At 37.2% G+C, this 25,950-nt stretch overlaps 1 protein-coding gene across 1 annotated transcript in view; it reads left to right on the top strand.

Moving 5' to 3' along the window:
• The window catches only part of CFAP47 (cilia and flagella associated protein 47), a 520,230-nt gene that overhangs the window by 255,079 nt on the left and 239,201 nt on the right, over positions 1-25,950 (top strand). The window contains 5 exon segments of the mRNA XM_067722746.1: positions 9,143-9,243; positions 9,245-9,333; positions 13,075-13,262; positions 14,538-14,672; positions 18,171-18,287. Of these exon segments, the coding sequence (XP_067578847.1) occupies positions 9,143-9,243; positions 9,245-9,333; positions 13,075-13,262; positions 14,538-14,672; positions 18,171-18,287 (630 nt within the window).

Below are 25,950 nucleotides of genomic sequence, written 5' to 3'. Positions count from 1 at the left end.
ATAAAGATGATTAAGGAGTCAGGAGCCACCATGGATAATGTGAGTGAGAAGACAAGGGAAACGGGGATTTTTCTGGGCCTGCAGACTTCATCTTCCACTCAGGAACAGGTGCCTCTCAGGTTTCCTGGAACCCCTGGCAGTGATCCCCTGGATGATGCTGTGCACTGCTGTAGAGCTGAGATCAGATTGATGCCATGTCTTCTACCACCAGAAAGCTTCCCTGTAGCCTCAGTCTCTTCTTGGAGCTTTTTCTCCACCTCCTGTTTTAACTGAAACTTGCATCTTCTCCTCAAAGTCTCTTCTTTTGTTGTCCTCTTTAATAGGGGCTGTTGATGAACAAACTTGAATGCTTTTTAAAAATAATGTTCTCTCTTCCTTTCTTTTTTTTTTTTTTTTTTTTTTTTTTTTTTGCGGTACACCGGCCTCTCACTGTTGTGGCCTCTCCTGTTGCGGAGCACAGGCTCCAGATGCACAGGCCCAGCGGCCATGGCTCACGGGCCCAGCCGCTCCGCGGCATGTGGGATCTTCCTGGACTGGGGCACGAACCCGTGTCCCCTGCATCGGCAGGCGGACTCTCAACCACTGCGCCACCAGGGAAGCCCTCTCTTCCTTTCTTTTTTTAAAAAAGTTATTTTCTTTTTTGTAATTCTTACCTTATGGAATTAAATTATATTTTCTTTACAACACATTTGTGATCTTGATAATATTTAGACTTAAATGACTAATAAGTTTTGTTATGGTGATAAACATTTATGGTGTATTCAAACATTGTTTATTATGTCATTCCACTTAAACAATCTGATCAGTGGAAATGTAAACTTCTAAAAGTTAAATCTGATCTGATTCTTGCTGACTCCTACTGAAAATGTGCCCCAAAATATATTTTTGAATTAAGATTTACTACAATAATTTGTACACAGGTTAGAACATTCAGTGAAATTGTAACAGATTAGTTAAATTAAAATTTGAGCTCATGTCATGATCTACATCTTTTTTTTTTAACGAAGCAGTAGTTCACATTTCTTCATTTCTATTCTATTTATTCATTATGAGACCAATCTTTATTTTAAAAATATTGTTTTCTTTAAACGTGGTCTAAAAATATAAGAACCATTTCCTGGTGGAATAACAGCTTGAATTTTAGACCAGGAAGAAACACTGACAAATGCAGGTGTGATAGGCCATATTCCTTGAAAACTTTGGAAAAGGAGTTAAATTTGGTAGCATTTTTTTTTTCATTCTACTTTTTATACTTTACCTTTTTTAAAGATTTTACAGTTCAACCATTTAGGATTAATTATCTTTCTAAATATGCTTTAACTAGAGATTGCATTATTGTATTTGTCATGTTTCTATTTCTAAGTACAGTAACTGGCTTTGTATTATGTACTCAGTGTGTAATAATTGAATAAAGGAGTAGACATAGACCTTCTTTCCTCTTAAATAGAATATGGTTTGAAATGGTTGAAATATTTGTATCACCTCAGTATCCAGTATAGTGGTCCACAGGACTGTATACAAGCCTATTTCTCCTCTAAATGGTGCTGAGATGCTTGGATTATTATTATCTTTTTTGGGAGGTGTTCTGAGTTGGGTCTTCATTGCTGTGCGCGTGCTTTCTCTAGTTGTGGTGAGTAGGGGCTACTCTTTGTCACGGTGCGCAGGCTTCTCATTGTGGTAGCTTCTTGTTGCAGAGCACAGGCTCTAGGTGCATGGGCTTCAGTAGTAGTGGCACTCAGGGTCAGTAGTTGTGGCTCGCGGGCTCTAGAACGCAGGCTTAGTAGTTGTGGCACACGGGCTTAGTTACTCCGCGGCATGTGGGATCTTCCCGGACAAGGGCTCAAACCTGTGTCCCCTGCATTGGCGGGCAGATTCTTAACCATTGTGCCACCAGGGAAGCCCTTGGATTATTTTTTAGCTTTTAATAGTTTGTTTCTTTATTCACATGTCATATGACTATATCCTCTCGCTTTTTATTATCAATGAATCTGCTTACACTAGTTCCTTTTCCTAGTACTTGTAACTTTTTTGTGGCCTAAGAAACCAGATATCCAAGGTTATTACTTTTTTTTCTATAAAATAAAAGCAAAAAGGCACTGCCTTAAAGTACACAAACAGGTTTTTTAAAATTAAGTGGAAAAAAATTAACTTACAGACTTTGAGACTTCACAGATTGTAGCTCAGAATATTTACATATGTATTATGTGCTTGCTGGCTTGCCTGCATGAGGTTTTCAGAGGTAGCTGAGATTTGGATAGTGAGTTATTTACTGCATGTGCTCTGATTTTCATCTTTATTGCAGCACAGTAAAAACCCATAGTAGATATGATTTTTTAAAATCTACTTTACAGCCATACTTAAGGATGCTCAAGTTCTTTAAATCCTTCAAGAAAATTTCCCTCTGTTTATCACAAAGATTATGGGAAGACTCAGCTCATTGCTAACTGATCGCTAATGCCTAACTTATCCCAGTCCATAGGCAAAAATATATTGGAAATGTTATCTTTTGCATAGTCAGTCATATAGGGCCTAGTCTGCTTCACCAGCAGCATGGCCTTGGGTTTGGTTTGACAATCAAAAGTGGAAAATACACTGAACTTCACATAGCAACATGTTAACTTACCTTTAAGGAAGTGTACAAGATAAGTAAAAAGAGAATGCACAGTAACAGCAAAGTAGAGGGCTTATCACTCATATCGTCACTTCTAGTGTCCCACTCACTCCACACTCAAATCAGAAATGTACACAAAGATGGAGCCCTAGTGGCCATGGACCATTTCAATTCAGGGAAGCCTTCAGTCTGAGGTCCTTTCCATTTTCTACATGCAGCACACTCAGGGTGATGAGTTTAGGGATGGAAAAAATTTCCCTTCTTCCCTTCTAGGTTCTTTAGCTGGTCCAATAATTACATTGACATAAGACAAACAGGAGAAACAAGTTATATACATACAGAAGCCCCATAAAAATATGAGACAGTCAGACAGTTGAGGCTTATATGCCATCCTGAACTAAGAATAAGGGGGTAGGGGTCTGAGGCTTCAAAAGGGGGGAAGACAATTCACAGGAAGATGGGAAGAGCAAATGTTTGGTAAACAAATGTTTGCCCTGCCATGGAGATAAGTCTTTCTGATGAAAAAAGTTATCTCTGGTGATAGCCCTCTTCCTGGTATAGGCTCCCTATTGAAATTCTTTTAGGCAGTTAAGGGAGAGGTAAAAAGTTTTTCCTGAGTTTGCTGGGTCTCAGTTGCTTTCAGTCAAATCAATCCACATGCAAAGTTGGCACATCTTGGGGTGGCTGTATTCTGTTCCCTGTCATGACTAATCATTCATTAACTAATAAAAAGTCTTGAAAATGATGTCTGGGTGTTTGGTCCAGTACACAATCCTCAATTGGATTCTCAGTTAACTCGGATCTGGCATACTCCTATAAGTTCCTGCAGTTAATGGAGTAAAGAGACTCCAACCAAGTGTTAAACCATCAGGCATCCCTAAATCTAACATAATCATCATAAACTGGCAATTGATTCTTTCCTTCTGATCAACATAAGCCAATTCGAGATGGTTCTTCAGAACAAATCAAACTATCTGAATAATCTAAGAAAATGCAGAGATTTTTTTATGGACAATGAAAAGATGAAAATTGTCATCTCTTTTCTCTGTCAATTGGCAAAATAGATTAAAATAACACATAATTTTAAAAATCTGTCATTGAAAAACATTAAGTCACATGTTATAGTGAAAGTCATGTGGAACTAGAAGTGCATGTGACAGTGGTTGGATAGCACTCAATGTATGTAATGAAAGAATGTTACCGAGTCCAAGCTCACTCTGCTCACCGCACGATAGGCCAATAAATTGGAGATGAGGTGTTGAGGCAAGGAATACAACTTTATTTGGAAAGCCGGCAGACTGAGAAGATGGAAGACTGATGTCTCAAAATTACCATCTTATGGGGGTCTGGATGCCAGTTTCTTTGATAGAATCAGAGAGGGAAGTAAAGTAAAAAGGCAGAATAGAGAGGGAGAGGGGGGAGGAAGTAAAGTAAAAAGGACCATCAGTCTTGCAAAACATCTCCTGGAATGGCCAGCCTCTGGGAGGGGATGTGCTAATTTCTTCAGCCATTCACAGGTGGGTAGGATTCCCTGAGACAGGCCATTATGTATGATTATAATAACAAAAGCAATGAAAAGCAAAGGCTAGAGTCAAAGAAACAGATTCAACACGGAGTCAAAATTGGCTCGTCCATGTTACAATATTGTGATATTGTGATTTGTAATAAGAATACAATATTGTGATATTGTGATTTGTAATAAGAAATATAGATTTGGCCTTCATTGCCATTTCTGGCACAGAGCTCCTAAAACCCTGGGAATTTCTTAAGTGCGGAGAGTGGTGAAGGTGTTTTTTGTTATGTTAATGAGGTGACTTTTGGAAAGACTTAGATCACCTAAGGGTGGGGGCTGGTCACCAGAGGAACTATCCATGTGATTAGAGGGTTGGAACTTTCATCCCACATCCTGACCTCCTAGGAGCAGAGAGGAGCTGGAGGTTAAATCATTTGCCAATGGCCAATGATTTTTTTTTTCTTTTTAAATTTTATTTTATTTTTTATATAGCAGGTTCTTATTAGTTATCTGTTTTATACATATTAGTGTATATATGTCAGTCACAATCTCCTAGTTCATACGTTTGTTTTCTACATCTGTATCTCTAGTTCTGCCTTGCAAACCGGTTCATCTGTACCATTTTTTCTAGATTCCACATATATGCATTAACATACGATATTTGTTTTTCTCTTTCTGACTTACTTCATTCTGTATGACAGTCTCTAGGTCCATCCACGTCTCTACAAATGACCGAATTTTGTTCTTTTTTATGGCTGAGTAATATTCCATTGTGTATATGTACCACATCTTCCTTATCCATTTGTCTGTTGATGGGCATTTAGGTTGCTTCCATGACCTGGCTATTGTAAATAGTGCTGCAGTGAACACTGGGGGGCATGTATCTTTTTGAATTATGGTTTTCTCAGGGTATATGCCCAGTAGTGTGATTTCTGGGTCATATGGTAGTTCTATTTTTAGTTTTTTAAGGAACCCCCCTACTGTTTTCCATAGTGGCTGTATCAATTTACATTCCTACCAACAGTGCAAGAGGGTTCTCTTTTCTCCACAGCCTCTCCAGCATTTGTTGTTTGTAGATTTTTTGATGATGGCAATTCTGACTGGTGTGAGGTGACACCTCATTATAGTTTTGATTTGCATTTCTCTAATAACTAGTGATGTTGATCAGCTTTTCATGTGCCTCTTGTCCATCTGTATATCTTCTTTGGAGAAATGTCTATTTAGGTCTTCTGCCCATTTTTGGATTTGGTTGTTTGTTTTTTTAATATTGAGCTGCATGAGCTGTTTATATATTTTGGAGATTAAGCCTTTGTCCATTGATTCGTTTCAATGGCCAGTGATTTAATCAATCATGACTATGTAATGAAGCCTCCATAAACACCCCAAACAAACAGGTTTCGGAGAGCTTCCGGATTGGTGAACACGTGGAGATATGGGGAGAGTGGAGAGCCCAGAGGGGTGTAGAAGTTCCTCACTCTTTCCCACATACCTTGCCCTAAGCATCTCTTACATCTGGCTGTTCCTGCATCATATCCTTTTATAATAAACTCATGATTTAGTAAGTAAAATGTTTCTCTGAGTTCTGTGAGGCTCTCTAGCAAATTAATTGAACTCAAGGAGCGGGTCGTGGGAACCTCTGATTTATAGCTAGTTTGTCAGCAAACCTGGACTTTCAGCTGGCATATAAATTGAGTTACCAAGGAGGGTGTCATTGGAACCTCCAACGGGTAGCTGGAAGGTCAGAAACATAGGTAATAGTCTGGGCTTGCAGTTGATATTTGAATTGAGGGAGGAGTAGTCTTGCAGGGCTGAGTACTTAACCTGTAGAATCTGATGCTATCTTCTGGTAGATAGTGTCAGTTTTACGTTAAATTGTAGGATGCCCTGCTGGTGTCTGAGAATTGCTCATTTCTGTGGGGAAGCTCTGCCCCCTCCACATGCTGAAATTGGATGTTGACCCAAAAGATATACTATTAGCAGTTTTGTCACTGTTGTTTTGAGTCTTTCAAATACTTTATGTGGATTGAATGTTAAGCAAAAAATAGTAACACTTCTTACACATAGTGTATTTGGGTTTGCTTGTGATGGGGTCTTATATTTTGTATGTTTTATTCTTCATTTCATTTGTCTAGGAATTTATTTTTAGAGTATTTGACAAAATTAGCATTTTGTGGCACAGTAAAAACTAACGGGTCTTTCACTGCTGATAGTTTGAGAAGCACTGCTGTAGAATTAAGTACTCAGGTTGGTGGCTCTTCTTGTGGTAAAGGTCACACGCATCCTCTGTGTGGGTCCATCATTGAATCCATATTTGGAGTCAGGGGTCACTTGTAGATCTTGTCTTATTTGCAGAGTGGAGGTAAGTGATGACAGTTGAATCCTGAGCCAGTTCAGGTTATTAGCCTCAAACATTTATCTCAACTCTTCTCAGGTGTTTCATCATTTGGTAATCCCTGAGAAGGGGAAAAGGTTCTTTTCAAAGGCTTTTAATTGCATTGTTACAGAATATGTCATTTGAAGCCTAGGAACCCTAAGTCGCATAACTACCAGAAAGAAGGAGCAAAGAAGTTTTGTTACACTTCTGTCAAAAATGCTTAAATGATGCAAATCACATTTTTGAATGACTATTCTTACTAGACATATGCCAGATAATTGTTCGGAATTCAGACATGGATTTTTTGATGGAATTTTAAAATAGTTCTCATCGTGGCAGAGTTAAGAATAGTTCTGGCACTCTTGTAAATATTTTAATACTTTTTAAACTGTAGCCATTTAAGACACTACATCGTGTAGATATGTTATATGTAAAGAAATGAGCACTTTTTTCTAAGGTTAGAATTAACGTATACTTGACTAGGAAAGTACCAATACTTGTCTTAGACTGCACTCTCCTAGAAGCAGACTCGGAGACAAGGTTTGAGTCCAAGTAGTTTATTTCAGAGGTGATCCTAAGAAGCATGGGCATTAGAGTAGGGAGTTGAATCAGAGAATGTGAGGAAGGCTGATAACAGATGTGGTTTCACACAGGTTCCACTGTGGGCAACTGAGGCTCAGTTCCACAGGGGATCTGTAGGAGCACTGAATCTCAGATGAATGAGATTGATGAATCTCAGAGTCAACCCAACTGAGTGATGAGGAAGCTGGAGTATTTATCTACCAGTTCCCTGACTATTCTTGGTAGGGGGCTGCTTCAAGGGTCATTAATCTTCTGGCACTCCTGGCTGAGTGTGCTCCCATGTGCCAGAGAAAAAGCCCTCCAGCAGAGATTTGTAGGTCTTTACCTACAAAGTAAGTAGGTGAGTAGCTTTCCGAATAAGAGGTGAATGCTGGAGAGATATGGTCAGGCTACCGACAGTATCACTAAAGCATATGGCTCAGATTGTGGTCTTCACACCCATGCCTGTCTATCACAGGTTTGGGATGAACCAAGGAGCTGAGTTTGTACAGTAATGTAAACCAAATGCTCTGACTCCTTCATTGAGAAAGTCTTGCCTGTATATATGTAGGTTCTGGGTGGGATGAACAGCTTGTGATCTACTACCTCACTAGTAGAGCAGCACTTTTGAGTAGCTCATTGCTATATTACATTGCTGATCAGACACTGGTTTCTTTACTTAATCTTAATATTGCTTAATTATTTTTAAACTCAGATGTGTAGCTTCATGATCAAACATGTGGTCTATATGTAGTGAATGGTGCTATGATGTAAAGACACCAAATTTTATGATATAGGATACAAACATGCCAAATTACAAAATTGTATACATTTTTGTTGTCTTAAAAACAGACCTCTTAAATAAATATCATTATCACAATCAGTTATGACTTGATAACTTATTCTTTGATTTTCTAAATTTTACTTTTATAAGTTACATAAGCTGGCAAAGAAATGAGAAAGGAATTTCACATCCTTGTGTTTTTAATGAAATGGCACTTGAAAAAAACTGTCCTCAAATCAGTTAATTTTTTAATTAGGTAATACAATATTATGATTTATAATAAATATATTTGGTCTGACCAAATATATATATTTCTCATATATATTTTGTCCAAAATATGTATATTTCTCATATATATTTGGTCTTCATCCACGGTTCCTGGCTTATAGCTCCCCAAACCCTTGGGATTTCCTGAGTGATAAGAGCAATGGGAGCATCTTTTGTTATAATATTTGGTGTTTTTTCCTCAGTTCCTGAAATCCCTTCAGAGCCATAAAGTTGAAATGGATATCTTGTTATTCATAAGAAGCCCCTTTCCACCAAAACTAGGTTTACGTTAATGAGGTGACTTTTGGAGAGCACCTAAGGATGGGAGCTAGTTGCCAGGGGAACCAACCAAGAGTAGAGCATTGAGAACTTTCACTCCCATGTCCTGATTTCCAGGGAGGGAATAGGAGCTGGAGGTTGAATCAGTCCCCAATGTCTAATTATTTAATTAATCATGGCTGTGTAATGAAGCCCCCCATAAAACCCCAAAGGAGGGGGGTTCAGAAACCATCCAACCAGAATGCTTCCACAAGCCACCATGCTGGTTCCCAAACTCCACGAGGAGAGAAGCTCCTTTGTTCAGGACCTCACCCTATGTATCTCTTCATCTGGCTATTAATTCCTATCTTTTAATTTCCTTTGTAACAAACCAGTAATCTAATGAGTAAAAGGGTTTCCTGAGTTCTGTGAGCTGTTCTAACAAATTAATTGAACCCAAGGAAGGGGTCGTTGGAACCTCCAACACATAGCCCATTGGTCAGAAGCACAGGTAGCAACCTGGGCTTGTGATTGACATCTGAAGTAGAGGACAGTTTTGTGGGACAGAGCTCTTAACCTATGGACTCTGATACAACTTCTGTGTAGATACTATCAGAATTGAGTTGAATGTAGGACATCTAGCTGGTGCCAGAGAATTGCTTGGTGGTGTGTATTTACTCTTTGCTTGGTAGTATTTACTCTTTAAATACTAGTTTTTATTTTGCCATTCAGGTCTAGTAAAATTTCTTCCTCTCTCTCTTACCCAAATTTTAGGTTCTGGTACTATACCGAGTTATACCACATAGCATCAATAATCTGCGCCCTGTACATGGACAAAATTCACCAAAAGTCAATCCTTGTTTTGCGTCCAGCAACATATTCTAATCCTGAAAGGATTCTGCTTAGTTTGATGAACACAAATTATGAGAACAGCTGACATGTTATTTGGAAAAACTGTCCCAAAGGTGAGAAATTTTTTCTTTAAATAAATTATCACAAATTGTAGTCTGACAATATAGAAGGAACCACAGAACCAAACACAGAATCCATAGATTCTAGACCTGACTACAGCATTTAATAGGATGTCCTATAACATTTTCAAGATCAGTTTCCTTACATGTGTCAGGGAGGGGGAAATTTCCCCCTCTACCTGTCTTGAATTCTTGTGACTGGACTAATAATAAAATTAACACAAGACAGATTAACAGGAGAAAAAGAAACACATTTTAATTCATGCATATGGAGGTCCCATAAAAATTGGACCTAAGAAGTGGCCAAAGCAGGCAGCTTTTATACTTTTTAAACAGAGAAATTGGTGATGAATTGGCAGGACAAAGAAACTTGGGCTTTGGGTGCTTAATTAGTGAAGAATCTAAGCAGAATTTGGGCTTGGGGTAGTCAATTAAATAAGTAATGTTTTGTTTATACAGGTATCTCTGCCCGAATTCCCTGTCTCTTGTGATAAGTATGTCCTTCTGCCTTCAAATGCAGGGAGTGCACCTTTCATGTGACAGATTCATCTCCTACTTTCAGGGACACAAAGAGGAGGGTCAAAGTGTCCCTCTTGCATTGGCTGTTTCTTAAGTAACTTGAATTCAAAATAATCAATATGCCATTGAGGCACATTTTGGGGCAGCCTACCCTCGGCCCCAACACATGTAAAATGGAAATAATAAAAGATGCTTCTTCAATTTATTTTGAAGAATAAATGGTAAAAATTATGTAGAGATGCTCTACAAATGAAAGGTCGCCTTAACACTGCTGGCATTTTCAGCTCTATAAAGTATTAAATTTAGGTGACACTGCTGAAACCTTGTACATAATTAGTTGAGACCAAGTGAAAATTGACTAGAAAACACCTTACATGTCATTGTGACAGTCATATTGGTAATCACTAAGTGTGAATTTTGAGGGGGTAGGTCATATTAAGTCCATATACCAAGACCAAGACAAACAGGTGATCATAGATAGACCTGCTCCAGTGTTCAGGTGGTCACTCCCTGGTTCTGTCCTTGAGGAATGAGGCTTTATAAATTTCTACCCCAAGAGGCTTACATTCTTTGAAATAGTTCCAATTGGCTAGTATAGCTGTGCATTTTTTTCTTCATCATAAGCATTGCTTGTATTGAGAAGAGGACATGTGCACATTGTTTGTTTCTTTGGCTTCCATTCAGCTACCCTCTTCAAAGTACATACAAACCGGTCATGTTCAGAGTGGGTTATGTTTTATTTTTTATACAGAACCCTCAGAGTTTAATCTAAACTTTAGAAGTAAGGGGAAGATTAAAAGTATGATTTAAAATGAGACTTTGAATTACAGTTGCTCCTAACTTAAAGGCATTAGTTTAGCAAACATAGTGACATCAAGATTGAAAGAGATATATTGATATATTGGTATTAGAGAACAGTAAACATGGAATATTTTATCACCTTCTAATTGACATGCTGATAATATCAAGCAATTTGCCTTGAAACTGCAATTTAATAAGATTCAAATCTTATAAACATGTATTTGGCCTATTCAAAAATGTAAAACAAGGGCTTCCCTGGTGGTGCAGTGGTTGAGAGTCTGCCTGCCGATGCAGGGGACACAGGTTCGTGCCCCGGTCCGGGAAGATCCCACATGCCGCAGAGCGGCTGGGCCCATGAGCCATGGCCGCTGAGCCTGCGCGTCTGGAGCCTGTGCTCCGCGACGGAAATGGCCACAACAGTGAGAGGCCTGCGTACCGCAAAAAAAAAAAAATGTAAAACAAGGTGTTAATAAGCACTTTGATTACTGAGGAGTAACACTTTAACCAGTGTTATACAATATGTATATATATTAGAAATGAATATGTCCTTTTGTTGTAAAATTATTATGGTTCTATTTTTTACCAACAAAATGACGTACACAAGTTGTTTTCACAGAGTTTGCTGCATTTTTTAGAATAATGCATTATGGGCCCTGGCCTATTTTCTGCTTTTTAAAACACTGTGTCTCATGCCTTTGCAAAGCCCTTGCACTTTCTATTCCCTCTGCTTGGAGCTTCATTTTCTTGGATATCTTCACGATTCTTTTTCCCACTTCACTCAAGACCCTGCTCAAATATCACATTATCTGAGAAGCTTTCCCAGTACCCTCTCTAAATTAGTACATCCTTCAGTCCTTCTCTTTCTTGCTTATTTTTCTCAATAGTGTTGATCCCCGGTCATATTTATACCCTGCCTCCTCCTGTAGAATGTGAGCTTCTTAACAGGAACAGTCTATTCTGTTTTGTTGTTCGCTGCTGTAGTCTCAGAAAAGTGCCTGGAAAATAACAGATATCAAATATTGAGTAAATAAATAAATGAATGAAAAATGAGTGAATAAAGGGACACACTCAGGTTTTATATATTTCTCTACCCTATTTCAGACAATTGAGTGTACATTAGCTTACTAGTTTCTACCTGCTAGTACCAATGTAGGGATCAGGTCGAATGGTTGAATTAGAAAGAGGCAGTTTCCGTGTTCAGTATGTACCTGAGTACAGATCTGCATGGTTAATAACTGTGGTGGTCCATGAGGAGAAGCTCTCTGAAGGGCTTTACTTAGGTTAACTTGGACTGAGCAAAAGTCATACTCAGTGCCCTGGATTTTTACTTCTCAACATTGACACTTACTCCACTCATCCCTCTCCATTGGTAAAGTCTCACCATGGTTACAGCTTGGTGCAGTGGTGTTGTGCAGGGTAGATGGATAGAGCTGCACTTCACACCTTTTGATTAAGAAACTCTGAGAATGGGGCCTAGCAATCTGTGTTTTAGTAAACCCTCCATGTGATTCTGATGCACTCTAATGTATGAAGCAATTAGCCCATAGTATCACAAAAAGCAATTCGTGCTTTTAAATTGTTCACAGAATGGTACTTATTTACCAGTTATATTTGAAAAAGAAGTCCCTTTTTTTTTTTTTTTTTGTGGTACGCGGGCATCTCTGTGTTGTGGCCTCTCCCGTTGCGGAGCACAGGCTCCGGACGCGCAGGCTCAGCGGCCATGGCTCACGGGCGCAGCCACTCCGCGGCATGTGGGATCTTCCCGGACCGGGGCACGAACACGTGTCCCCTACATCGGCAGGCGGACTCTCAACCACTGCGCCACCAGGGAAGCCCTTTTATACAATTTTTAAAGATTACTTTAAAGTTCTTTAGGTTATTTTCATTGAAATTTATCATAAAGGTAAGACTGTGCTTTTCTAAAGGTTTTTCACTCTAATACCCTGATTATCAAAAGTATTTTTCAATTAAGATAAACATTTTTTTTCATTTCCAAAATACTGCCTCTTCATCCTATTACACATTTTTCAAAGGTGAGTTTTTGGAATAATTTTGTATTGCTGCCTATATATTTTATGCTGTAGTCACTATAACTGTTCAGAAGACTTTTACTGGCCTCAGGCTTGGGAACCAGAGTATCCTGCCACTAGTTCTACCCTTTCCCCAATGAACACATTTCCCATCACTATAGATAGCTCTCTTTGGATCACACCCAGAGGCTGGCCCATATTCTTCATTTCGTGGGAATTAAACTCTGTATTCCATTTTTCAGTTTGTCCTTATGTTGAATAATTTTCCTATATATGTTGACTAACATTGTCCTTAGTGAAGAAATGTGAGATGACAGAATACTGATGAGAAACTTTGAGGTCCTGATATATTTCTCAGTTTTCCTCACATCATACTCACTAACAGTTTTCTACCCTGCCGAGGCTCCCCCTTTTCCCCCTAATAATCTCCTCCCCAGGCACCTTTATTGGTTAGCCTTACTGCTTATTGACAGAACAAGAAAGAATAAACCTTTGTGTTCTTTCAAAGAAGGAAAAGAATGTTTTCAGGAATGTGGACTAGCAGATGATCAAAGGGGCTGTCATTATTCTGTGGTAACTGCTGCCAGATTTCAGAATCAAGTGCTTTAGTTTCACATAACACTTTAGATATACTTAGCTCTGGCACTATTTGTGTTTGCAAGCCAGGCCTGGATCATTTTCAGTTGCTATGTGAATGTGTGCCATTAAGTCATAGTAGATCTTCATTTTTTGGAAATGTTAGGAGCTCCCTGTTGACTAACAATGACAGAGCTGCTTGTTGATCAGTGGTGTTTATATGTCTTTGAGTCTTTGCCTCAGACCAATCCCAATACTTCATTGCTGTGAATAATTCTTCCCCACTACTTCCACCTTTCTCTAGGAGATCATAAGCACTACATAAACTGAGAGAAAGAATCCTTCCTCCTTCTGCTCCTGACTCTACATTTTGGGTTTAATGCACATTCTGGCTATGTTGATTGTCCCTGCTGTTATTCCTCCCTAATTCTGGATTTTCTCTCAAATCTCTTCCAACAATCAGTACTAATTTATCTTGTTTATCAGTATAATTACATTTTCTGCCTTACTGTGATTTGTTCTAGACAAAGTACTTCCCCAGCCACCTCCCACTGCCCCTACCTGATCTGCCCGAATTGTTGCTCTTGTGTTATTCCTTGTTCTGAAATCAAGTCCCTCACCCTGGCGTCCACACCCTCCTCTATGTGGCCGTGGCAATCCTTAGTCTTTTCTTCCACAACTGGCCCCTTCTTATCTTATTATGCGTGATTTGGATTGTACTTTTTCTTTCCCGAATGAACACTATACTTCCTATATCCTTGTCCTAGAGTTCTTTACCTTTCTGATAGAATATACCTTTTTCTCACTTCAAACACCAACTTATTTAAAATCCAAGCATTCTTCAAGGCCATCCCATCTGCTACCTCCTCCTTTGGGCTTTTGCTTGAAAATCTCTTGCCATCTTTTACCTTAGTAGTTTGTCTACTATTACCTTTTACCATATTATATACTTTAAGTCAGGGATGGTATCTTAATCACATTAGTCAGTATTTCTAGTGCACAGTATTTTTTCTGACTTCTGACTAGCTTTTATCACATCTTTGAGGCTGTGAGGTCATTGTTATATTTAGAATACATCTAATTTATCTTTTAACACATAGGTGAAGCTGTTCTGATTCACAGCAATATTTTGTTTGCTCATAGCAACATTTCAGTGTCAATAACATTTTAAGATGTTTTAAGTAATTCAACAATTGATGTACTGCGCTTTAGCTCTTTTTATATATTTTATCTGTATTTCCTGTAATTTATAATTCTCTTCTTTGAAACTAGGCTACTGATATCTGTGATCCCAATCCAATCCTGATGCTCATGTTTTGTGTCTGCACGTATGAAAGACTTCCTGCATATCTCCCCAAGAAGGTGGTGCCCTTTCATTGTACTCTTCATGACACTGTGTTGAGAGAGGTAAGGATATCTTTGGGGCCAAAATATACGTGGAGTTAAACGTTTAAGTGGGTTTTAGATATTTCTTTCTCAACCCAAAATTAACAAAAGTATCAGTATGATAAAATAAGCCTTAAATGTTTTTTCCTTCTAAACTAAAGGTATAGCAGAGTGAAAGGGAGAATTTTTCCTTAATAGTAATCACTACCTACAATGAAATGATGCCTCATTCATTTGAGGAATAGGGTGGGGAGATGGAAAATGAAAGTTAAGTACTTTGAAGGGCAAATCATTCAGGAAACTTGAGATCCATTTCATGTACAAGAAGACTGACACAGTAAGTAGAAACTTGTGATCGGAGTATGCCTGGCTTTCCTTTAGGGAACTTTACACATCCAGATGAATTTTGTTCAAATGAGGATATGGAAAGGGAAGTAATTATGAAAGCACTCCTGACCAGGGCCACTGTTAATCCTCACTAAGGGCTTTTATATATGCTAGAGCTGCTAAATATGTAACAGTGAATTTTTTTAATATGCAGGAAAAATTAAAAATGAAATTTTCAGTCCTGTGACCCTGACAAAACTATATAAATATGTCCATGTTTTGCAAGTGTTTTCTTTGATTGAGAAATATCTTGTCAGGGATCATCAACAGCACTTTAGTTTTCGAACAATATGTTTCATATGAATACTTGTGAAATATGTTGAGCATACAGTTTTATTTCTTATATTTGTTTAAGACTGTTCCTTCTACTAGTTTTCATAAAATCTTCAACCAGATTTATAGTTCTCTCCTTCTTTCTCAGGAAAGTCTGGGCTGTTAGAATCTTACTATGTACAGAAGTTAATTTACCTCTTTGGTCAGATCATTTTTATTCCTTGTCCTTAGGCTGTTTTATGTATTCCTCCTCATGTTAAGCTGGGGGGGTGGTAATTTGATACTTTTGATGCAAAACACGTCCATATTTGGTCTTCAAAAGATACATCCTGGTGTTTTGTAGATGTAACCTTTTTGAGAAAATAACTGTGCAGGCTCTGTGACTGTATGAGTGATGGTTAATAAGGATTCAGTTAAAAGTCAGGAAAAACTCAGGTCCTTGTCTCAAAGTGTAAAGGGCTCAATTCAGGGAAAGGAAAGCCACTCCTCCTGATTTTCTGTTAGCAAACATTGAGATATGATCCTTTTTTAAAAATTTTATTCCTTTCCCTTTTTTTGTTGGAAAAAGAGATACAAAACTCTTCAGAGAACTTTTTCAACAGTATTTTGTACGGTAATTCACTACGTGCAATGATAATTAAGGGCCTTGGGTACTAACTGGCCTAGAGCTGTAATTACAATGAAGAGGACTTTTGACTTCAGAATCAAATTTCTGAAGAGTTAGAAATGCTTTGCTTAAGCCTGCAGAAGATAGGAGAGGTCTGAATTAGATTTAAGCAGTGATTTATTTCACTTAAGTATTATTACTAGTTTTCTAATTCTGTACACGTTTTAATTTCTTTATGCCGTTTGATTATTATTTTGAAAAAGTTAATAACACAAGCTAATTTTTAAACATAAATTTTATTTGTGATGTTAAAAATCAGATTAAAGCATATTAAAATAGAAACATGGTTTCTTTTGACACTTTTTACTAAGAATAATGTTCACACTTCAAGATTATAGATGCGATTCTACATAGAACTTTTATTTTTCACAAATATAATAAACATCTTTTGAAGGAAACGATAAAAATTAAATAGAAATGCAAAATAAAATATTAATTACAACATACTTTGATTTTAAATTTCATTCAAGAAAATCACTGATTTGGAAATTGCTGAGAATCTATGGCATAGTTTGCCCATATGCATCAACACCATAAATGGCAGTGCCTAAGTAGTAGAAAGTCATTCTTAACAACCCTTTCAACCTTCCAGTATAAAGAAAAATCTCAAGAAACGGCTACTATAATTGAAAAAGTATTTTTGTAGCTATGTGTCACAAATAGAATACTGGGACCATTAAACAGTATAATGATCAGTGAAAAAATGTAGAGTGCAGTGATTTTCTGAGATACTTTTAAAAGCAATAGAGCTATCTTTTTTTTTTTTTTACTTTTTGAAACAAAATTTACACAGGAGCACAATAGTTAAAGAATGGCTGTCATTGCAAAAGGAGAATTGAGGTTCCAAAACTTGCTTTCTTTCCTTGAACAGCTTTCCCTTCTCCCCATCTACCACTCACATGACCCCTACATGAAATCCTGGAATTGGGTGGAATAATCTGACCACAGATGGGCCCTATGCCTTTGCATCATTTATTTATTTTTTTATTTTTATATAAATTTATTTGTGTGTGTGTGTGTGTGTGTGTGTGTGTGTGTGTGTGACATAATGAGAATGAGTAGCTTTCTTCAGAATGAGTAGCTTTCTCAGGGCTGGTTATGGAAGTTCCAAGACTATAAACCAGTAACAGTTCATAGTACATCTACTATTATTTTCAACATTTCCTTCCAGAAAATGGAAATTAGCTCTCTGTGACTTAAAATCACTAGATCTGTTAATTAATACTTTAAATGCACACATACGTACATTAAAAATAAGACACTAGAGGAGTCTTGCCTCGATTGTTACTGAGATCTGTAAACAGGTAAGCAACATGAGGGCCCCAAATTTGAGGGTAAACAAAGGGTAGAAACTCTTCAGCAACAACTTACTTGTCTTGGTGGTTACCAAAGTTCTTATTGAAATATAAAAGTAGTTAATTTATCTTTCAACAGATATCTACCATATTCTACCTATGACTATAGTTCCTGGACTGCCTAAGTGCTGTCACCTTTTCCTTACTCTAATTTGGCCAACCATTCACTTCCCTCAGGTCTTCTGTGTCCTCTGGGTCAGTACTTTCCATGATAACTCTGTGTCGTTCTAATGTGTATTTTTTTTTAATCCCCATTATATTCTGCATAAACACTTACAAACTCACATTTTTCATGAAATGCTCTCTAAAAATGAAGTAACTCATTCTCAAATATTCTCCATATCTTGGCATCAGGAAGGAAGGGACAGCCAACCCTTAGCTCTACTACCACTTCTAGATGAGGCCACCATCGTTTTCAGCCTGGACCTCTGATACTAAACCTACACTCCTTATAATGCTTTCTACACTGAACAGCCAGAGTAACCTTTTTGTAAATTGGATTATGTAAGCTCTCTGTTCCAAATTCTTTAAAGATTTCCCTTTGCAGTACAGTTAAAATCCAAGTTGCTAACTTTGGATTTCATATCTTCAAAGATCAGGTGTTCTTACATCTGTAATTTCCTTGACTGGTAGCTCTTTCTCCCTGCCCACTTCTGGAAAAAAAACAATAATACACACACACACTATCTTTGAACACAAATTCTGCTTCCTTCCAGTTACTATACTAGGAGTAAGTATTTTCATGATTAAAATATATAACTCTTTGATAAAAATAAGAAATGTTAAGTTATATATTTTGAAAATTCATGATCTCATTTATACTCTTCTTCAACATAGATCCTACTGAAAAATTCAAGCTTGAAAAACTTAGTGTATAATGCTACAATTATCGGAAGAGATGCCACTGACTTCTTCCTCTCCCAAGGGAAGGTTGTGACAGTTTCTCCAAAGTAAGTGTTTTTTTTCTTTTAATTTTGCTTCACTGAACATATCAACCCTAGAGATTTAATGTGTGTTATAATTACAAAAGAGCGAACTGGATTTGTTTTTTTTTTTTAAATAAATTTATTTATTTTATTTATTTATTTTTGGCTGAGTTGGGTCTTCATTGCTGCTTGAGAGCTTTCTCTAGTTGCAGAGAGCAGTGGCTACTCTTTTTGTTGCGGTGCACAGGCTTCTTATTGCGGTGGCTTCTCTTGTTGTGGATCATGGGCTCTAGGCACATGGGCTTCAGTAGTTGTGGCTCCCAGGCTCAGTAGTTGTGGCTCGCAGGCTCTAGAGTGCAGGCTCAGTAGTTGTGGCGCACAGGCTTAGTTGTTCCGCGGCATGTGGAATCTTCCCAGACCAGGGCTCGAACTGGTGTCCCCTGCATTGGCAGGTGGATTCTTAACCACTGTACCACCAGGGAAGTCCCTGGATTTGTTTTTAACAGATATATATGTGTAATGAAAAGATTGCCACTGCTGATATAGATAAGTTTTTCATATGTTACTGAGATTTCTCACCAATTTTGTTAAAACAGTTCTAACAATATAAAGCATTTACTTTTTATGTATGCATTTAATTTTAGTTTATTTTGCATGCATATGGTCCGTAGAGAATAGCCTCTAAGTTCTTTATGTACTACAGTCCCAGTCCAGGAAACTGGAACCAGTGTGTGCTAAATATATATATATAATATTTAGTTGTTTCTGATTATAAATGCACTTCGTGCTCATTGTAAAAATTTAGAAACTATGAAAGATTGAAGAAAAATAAAAGTAAAGACTAAAAATCTTACCTCAAAGATACCCCCAATGTTTCCATTTTTCTCTGTCGCTTCATAATCATTGTATATTTATGTATGGATGTATACATACATGTACACTCCCAAATTGTGATGATATTCTATATAGTCTCATTTTTATTTGATTCTGTTCACATGATACTTGTTTAATGTTTCAATTACTAGCCCATTCTCAAAAATAAGGAACAAATGAAAGCCTCAGAGAATAGTCTTGAGAAATTAAATACGAGCATAATATATAATTCTTCCTAGATCAACAAATCCTACTTCATATATTAATGTGTTAGTGATGGCAAATACTCTTATTACATATTACAACGATGATATGAGAATAGCTGTGTCAGTACCACAGGAGTTGACAGATTTGATAACCAGTAATGGTCTTTAACCAGTCTTAAATTTTAGTCATTGTCTTTGTATTCAATTACTTTTTCCTTGTACAAAGCAACAGACTATAACTGCTAATTATCTTTTAGGTTTTTGAACTATACCTTAAACTGAATTACTTTTCACATGTAGTCTTTATTACTTCTAATATATCAAACACAGAAATAATTGGAAATGGGAGACAACTTTAATTGTATTTAAAATACGAAGAAACCCAGTTACAGTAGTACATTTGACTTGTGTCATTAGCCTCTGTTCATTTTCTTCAGTTGCTGCTCCATGCTAAAGGAGTATATAATTTATAAAATCTGAATATTCATGGTTGAGACTATATCCAGATTGAATTAAATATGAGAAAAACAATTCTCCACTCACCTCCATCTATATTATAAATCAAATCCCAGAATAAAACTCTTTGTAAAAACAGCCCATTTGTTTTCCAAGTTATATTTCTTATACGTCTGTTATAAAACACAACTTTGGTAATACAAATTCATTTGGACATTGTCACAGTACCATTTGTCTTCCCTCAGGACTTTGATAAATGATCTCTTCTCTGCCCTTCAAATAGGATGATACAAGTGAAAAGAATTAAGTCCCCCCTGACCCTTTGTTCACTCATAAACCTGATAGCCTCTTCCAGTATTTCAAAGTTCTCTTGATGTGGAAATTCTTCCTAACAACCACACTAAACCTCTGATGTCGTAGCTTAAGACCATTTCTCTTGTTAGTTAAATTAACAATTAAATTTATAGTTTCTATTATAAATGTAAAACCTGTATACCTGCATTGTTGAAAATTTGCACTTAACAGAAAAGTATAAAGAGGAAAACAAAAATTGTCTAGAATTCCATCAGATAAACACATTTAATTTATTCATTTCTTTCCAGTCTTTTTATATGAACAAGTATGTGTTTATTATAGCATATGTATAATTAGATGTTTACAAAGTATATTATATATATAAATATTAAAACAATATATGTTAAACATTTGTTATGTATGAAATCTATATAGCATACACTTTTATGTACCTTTTCATATTTAATCATTCTTGCAACCATACTAGTGTCCTCGTTTTACAAAACAAGACATTGGGCACAGAGACATTAAATCATTTGCCCAATTTTCCCTGCTATTAAATGGTGAAATAAAGATTCAAAACCAGCCAATGTAAATCCAGAGTTAGTACTCTTATTAAACTAACACCTGCCATACTGTGTGTCTGTGTTTGTGTATATCATATTCATACAGAGCCCTTGGCATTCAGTGAAATGTGACTTTGACTATTTGTAAGAAATCCTGAAGATCCATGACATATAATTATATCATTTTTGCTTCTCCAGGAGCTGGTTTGTGAGAACATTTCACTTGGGTGAACGTAATTCCCATTAATTTCTCAGCGGTGCTTTTTTCTTTTTATTCACCATTGTACCTTTAATGGTCTGCATCAGTATAGAAAATATTTATGAATATTAGCTTCTTGAGGTCTTTAACACATGCCAAGTGAACGTTAACTGACCATATATCCATGTACACTTATACATGTAATCATGAATATATGTATTCATATTTTGACCATATTGTACATGTATTCTTGTTTTCAACTTCTTTATCTTTTTTAATCAAAATTTAATTTGAATCTGCTTTAACAACTCAGATACAGAAGAGTTTAACATGCAAAGGAAATCCTTCTCCCCTCATATTCCCATCTGCAGAGATCCAATTCTATTTTTTTTTTTTTTTTTTTTGCGGTACGCGGACCTCTCACTGTTGTGGCCTCTCCCGTTGCGGAGCACAGGCCCCGGACGCGCAGGCTCAGCGGCCATGGCTGACGGGACCAGCCACTCCTTGGCATGTGGGATCTTCCCGGACCGGGGCACGAACCCGTGTCCCCTGCATCAGCAGGCGGACTCTCAAACACTGCGCCACCAGGGAAGCCCAAAGATCCACTTCTTGAGTGCCTACTTTTAACTCTTTCAACTATGTCTAATTTTAGTTCTTCCAGTGGTTGCCTCCATAAATATAAATAATCTATATATCTTTGCCAGTATTTTTATTATGTCAACTTCAGAAATAATGTCTTGACATATAGCTATAATATTTGATGGTCTTGCTTACTTATTCCTCTAGATGGATCACCCTCCCACCAAACATCACTAGTTTTATCCTCTGTTCATTACTGTTCCAAGAGTAAAAATGTGTTTTGTAAATATTTCTTATGCAATCAGTGTACAAAGCATCTTTTGATGCTTTTTTTAAGCTGAGAAAATAAATTCTAAAGAAGTGAGTAAATTTAATCCTTCCTTCAAGTATACCACATTCTAGAGCATCTTACCTTTCATTCTTATTTGGACTGAGTGCTTTCCAGACCTACTGAAGAGCTTAGTATTGGGCACTCTATATTTCTCTTTGGATAGAAACTAATATCCTTCTCTTTCTTAGTGTACTCACTTATTTACTAAAAAACTTCCTTTATGAAACCTTCTAATAAAAAGTATGGGAGAGGTAAATTCCTAAAATTTTTATTTTTAGGCATGTCTTTGGACTACCTTTACACTTGATTTATTTTTTGCTTCGTATATTTTTCCAAGATGAAAAGGTTTTTCCTCATAACTCTTGAGATAATTGTTCCACTTGCCTCATGGTATTCAGTATTGGTGATGAGAAAGTCTACTATAATTCTGTTTTCCCACACCTCTGGACATTTTTAGGATCTTCCATTGTGTTGTGATATTGTTCCAGAATGCATCAAGGAGGGACTTTTTTTTTTTTTTTTTTTTTTTTTTTTTTGCGGTACGCGGGCCTCTCACTGCTGTGGTCTCTCCCGTTGCGGAGCACAGGCTTCGGACACGCAGGCTCAGCGGCCATGGCCCACAGGCCCAGCTGCTCTGCGGCATGTAGGATCTTCCCAGACCGGGGCACGAACCCGCATCCCCTGCATCAGCAGGCGGACTCTCAACCACTGCGCCACCAGGGAAGCCCAAGGAGGGACTTTTTAAATTCACTATCTGGGTGCACAGTGAGTCCTTTAATTATGAACTTGTTTTCCATAAGCTCTGAAAAATTCTCTTAAATAATTTCTTTCATCATTCTCTCCCCTCCATTTTCATTGTTCTCATTTTCCAACCGTTAGTTGTTGGATACTACCTGTTAATTGGATCCTCTGTATATCCTATCTTATCATTCATATTTTTCAGCTCATTGCTTTTTTCTCTCTTTATCAGCAAGCCTTCTTTTCCAACTGTTTCCTTTAGGAGATACATAGATAGATAGATAGATAGATAAATAGATAGGTGATCTCCTATATATATTTGTAAGAATACTTTCTTTTGCATTGAGTATCTCTATTTCATAGCATCCTGTTCTTAAACTGGAGTTATAATATCTTAATAAGCATCTCTGATTTTTATATTCTGACTTTTACATTCTCATCTGTGACCTGTATTATTTTTATTTTCTTTGAGATCAGTCAGTATGTTTGTTTATCTTGGTCTCAGTGATATAAAAATATCTTTTTAGACTAAATAATTTAGAAGACTTTGGTTTTTACACATAGGGTTCAGAAAATATTTTATTTTCTTTAAAAAATCTATAGGTTTATCATTATCAGATATTATATAATTATCTATGTGCACCATATCCTGTCTTAGATTCTGTCTGAATCATGATTAATAATGGCTCTTTCTGCCAGTTGTGGATTTAAATTCCCTGAGGTATCATTTATATAGAAAAGATTAAACAGCTATACCAGCATATAAAAAAACATTTCTGCATCTAACTTGATGACTAAATTTAGCTCTAATCATAGAGTGACTGTCATAGAAGTGAAAGTATACTTTTAGAAAACCATTCTGTTTCTTTTTTTCTCATTATTCTCATTGAGCCATCTGGGCACTGACATTGATGTGTCATATATTTATTTTCCATCCCATCCAAAAGCCATGTTGAAGTAGTCTATGAGGTACATATAATATCAAGGAGACTTTTTTTGAATGAGGGGGAGGCAGTTGGAACAAAAAGAAAATAAAAGATAAGAAAATTAAGATAAAGTCCATAATTATGATATGCATCTGGAGACGTAAGATACTTACCTGAAAAGGACAACCCACTTGATTCTGAAATTTCTAACACGCTCAGGAAGGAATACTGGTCATTTCCATGCTTAAATATGACTACAAAATGTATAAAAGGAATATCTATACTCAGGAGAAGCTCAAATCTTGATGGTCATAAAAAGGATACTCTATTTTAAAATGTTTCATAAAACTTAAGTATAGTTCCATAAATTTATTTACTAAGTGCATGTTATTTAGCTTATGGTCATTCTTTTTTTTTTTTTTTGTGGTACGCGGGCCTCTCACTGTTGTGGCCTCTCCTGTTGTGGAGCACAGGCTCCAGACGCGCAGGCTCAACGGCCATGGCTCACGGGCCCAGCCACTCTGTGGCATGTGGGATCTTCCCGGACCGGGGCACGAACCTGTGTCCCCTGCACCGGCAGGTGGACTCTCAACCACTGCGCCACCAGGGAAGCCCACTTATGGTCATTCTTGAACTCCATTTTTCATCACCTTCCATGGAGAGCCCATCCATTACCTCATCCTATTGATTTTACCCAATGTATCTTAAATTTGACATCTTTCCTCTTATCTGTCTCTTCTATGCTAATTTAATGTACTATCATCTTTAAACTGGGCTACTACAATAGATTCTTAAAAGGTTTCTCTGCAATCCATTCTTTATATTAGAATGGCAGTAATTTTTTTGATGTAAATTTGGTCATGTTACTCTTCTGCTTAAAATATTCCAATAGCTTTTCATCACCATTAGGATATAGACTGAATATCTCAACATGGCCCATGTGGCCTTTCATGGCTGGCTCTTAGCTACATCTTGCATCACTAACACCCTTGCTCTCTAAGCTTCAGCACCACTGGCCTTTGGTAATTTCTTCAAGCACGTCATAATTTCTCATTTTAGAGGCCTTGTCTTGGATGCCTTCTTTCATCCCCTACAAATTCTACCTAACCCATTCTCGTCCTCCATATCCTACCTAACATATCACTTCCTCTGATCCTTCAGACTACATCACACTCTCCATTATGTGCCCTTCTATCACTTCATAGCACATACATAATTTGTAATTTTCACATTTATTTTATGATGACATAATTAACGTCTGCCATATCCTATAAAATGAAAGATCCAGGAGATCAGGAATAGTGTATTTTTTTTCCAATTACTGTATCTCCCAAACCTAAAACAATGTCTGGAACATTATAAATTATAAATATTAATTGAGTGAATGGCTTTATCTAGTAATGAATTTTAGAACATCTAGAAAAATCCTAAGTCACTCACAGGTATCCTAACACAGAGTTTGAGCCTATACACCCAAAAAAAGATCTCAAGGTCAAATATTCTTTGTTTTCAATTAAATTTAAGCCCTTGAGCTTTTCATAATAGCCAAGAAAGTGTCCTTTAGCAGAGGTTGAGATTAGTGATATTATATCTGAATAAAATCCTCCCCATTCCTGCTGGTTGTGAGTTGTAATTTTCCCTAAGAAACAATTTTGAGAATATTTCAATTGATTTTGAAAGTCCTCCATTCATTTTACTCTGTGCTGCTCCCTAAACTCACCCATTTAACAGAGATTCCTCAAAGGTTCTGGGAAAGTTAAGCCAAAGTATAATGCCGAGAGAATCTATTCCCATCTCCATTCCCAACTGTGTCTATCCTAAGGGAAGGTGACAGGTGATAGTTTGTACAAAGAATAACTGTGATATGATGTATAATGCTAACTGTGCTAAAAGCCAGTGAAAAAGCAATGGTAAAAGGTCCCCACGGTTTACCACCCACAGCTGTGGCAGCAAGGCAAGGCAGAAAGACTCAGCCATTAAAGAAACATTGAGCCCATTTTTTATTCAGAGACCTCATTACTTCTATAAACAGTGAAAGCAAGAGTTAACAAAGGGGCCAGATCTCCATGTCCCTTATGCAGAGTGACACCAAAACAACAGGGACCAGATGACTGCATCATGCATGGTAGGACACCTGTTGCTGACAGTCAGTTTCATGCTGCAACTAAGCAGTTTCTAGCCTGTAACTCTACCCTGTAGGAGGATAGGCAGCAAGCCTCAGACCTCATCAGAATGTAGGAGGCAGTGAGAAACTGTCTGGTGACAGCCTCTCAGGGAGGATAGGGAGGCAAGTGAAAAATGTTCTTGTAGCAGTGCTTCCTGAAGTTCCATGCTCTTATGTTATGGGAGAATCACAGAGCTTTCTGCCAAGACTTATATCCACTGCAGTTAAGCCTTGCATGTGTTTGGCCTGTGTTGTTATGCAGGGCTGCCAGGGTGCCATGGTTGACTCATTCCCCTAGAAACTGGGAAGTAAAATTTCCGAATCCATCGATTCTTTAAACAATTCACTATGGTTTAGAC

The sequence above is a fragment of the Pseudorca crassidens genome, chromosome X (assembly GCF_039906515.1).
Source record: "Pseudorca crassidens isolate mPseCra1 chromosome X, mPseCra1.hap1, whole genome shotgun sequence".
Lineage (NCBI taxonomy): Eukaryota > Metazoa > Chordata > Mammalia > Artiodactyla > Delphinidae > Pseudorca > Pseudorca crassidens.
This window is presented reverse-complemented; position numbering and strand designations above follow the sequence as displayed.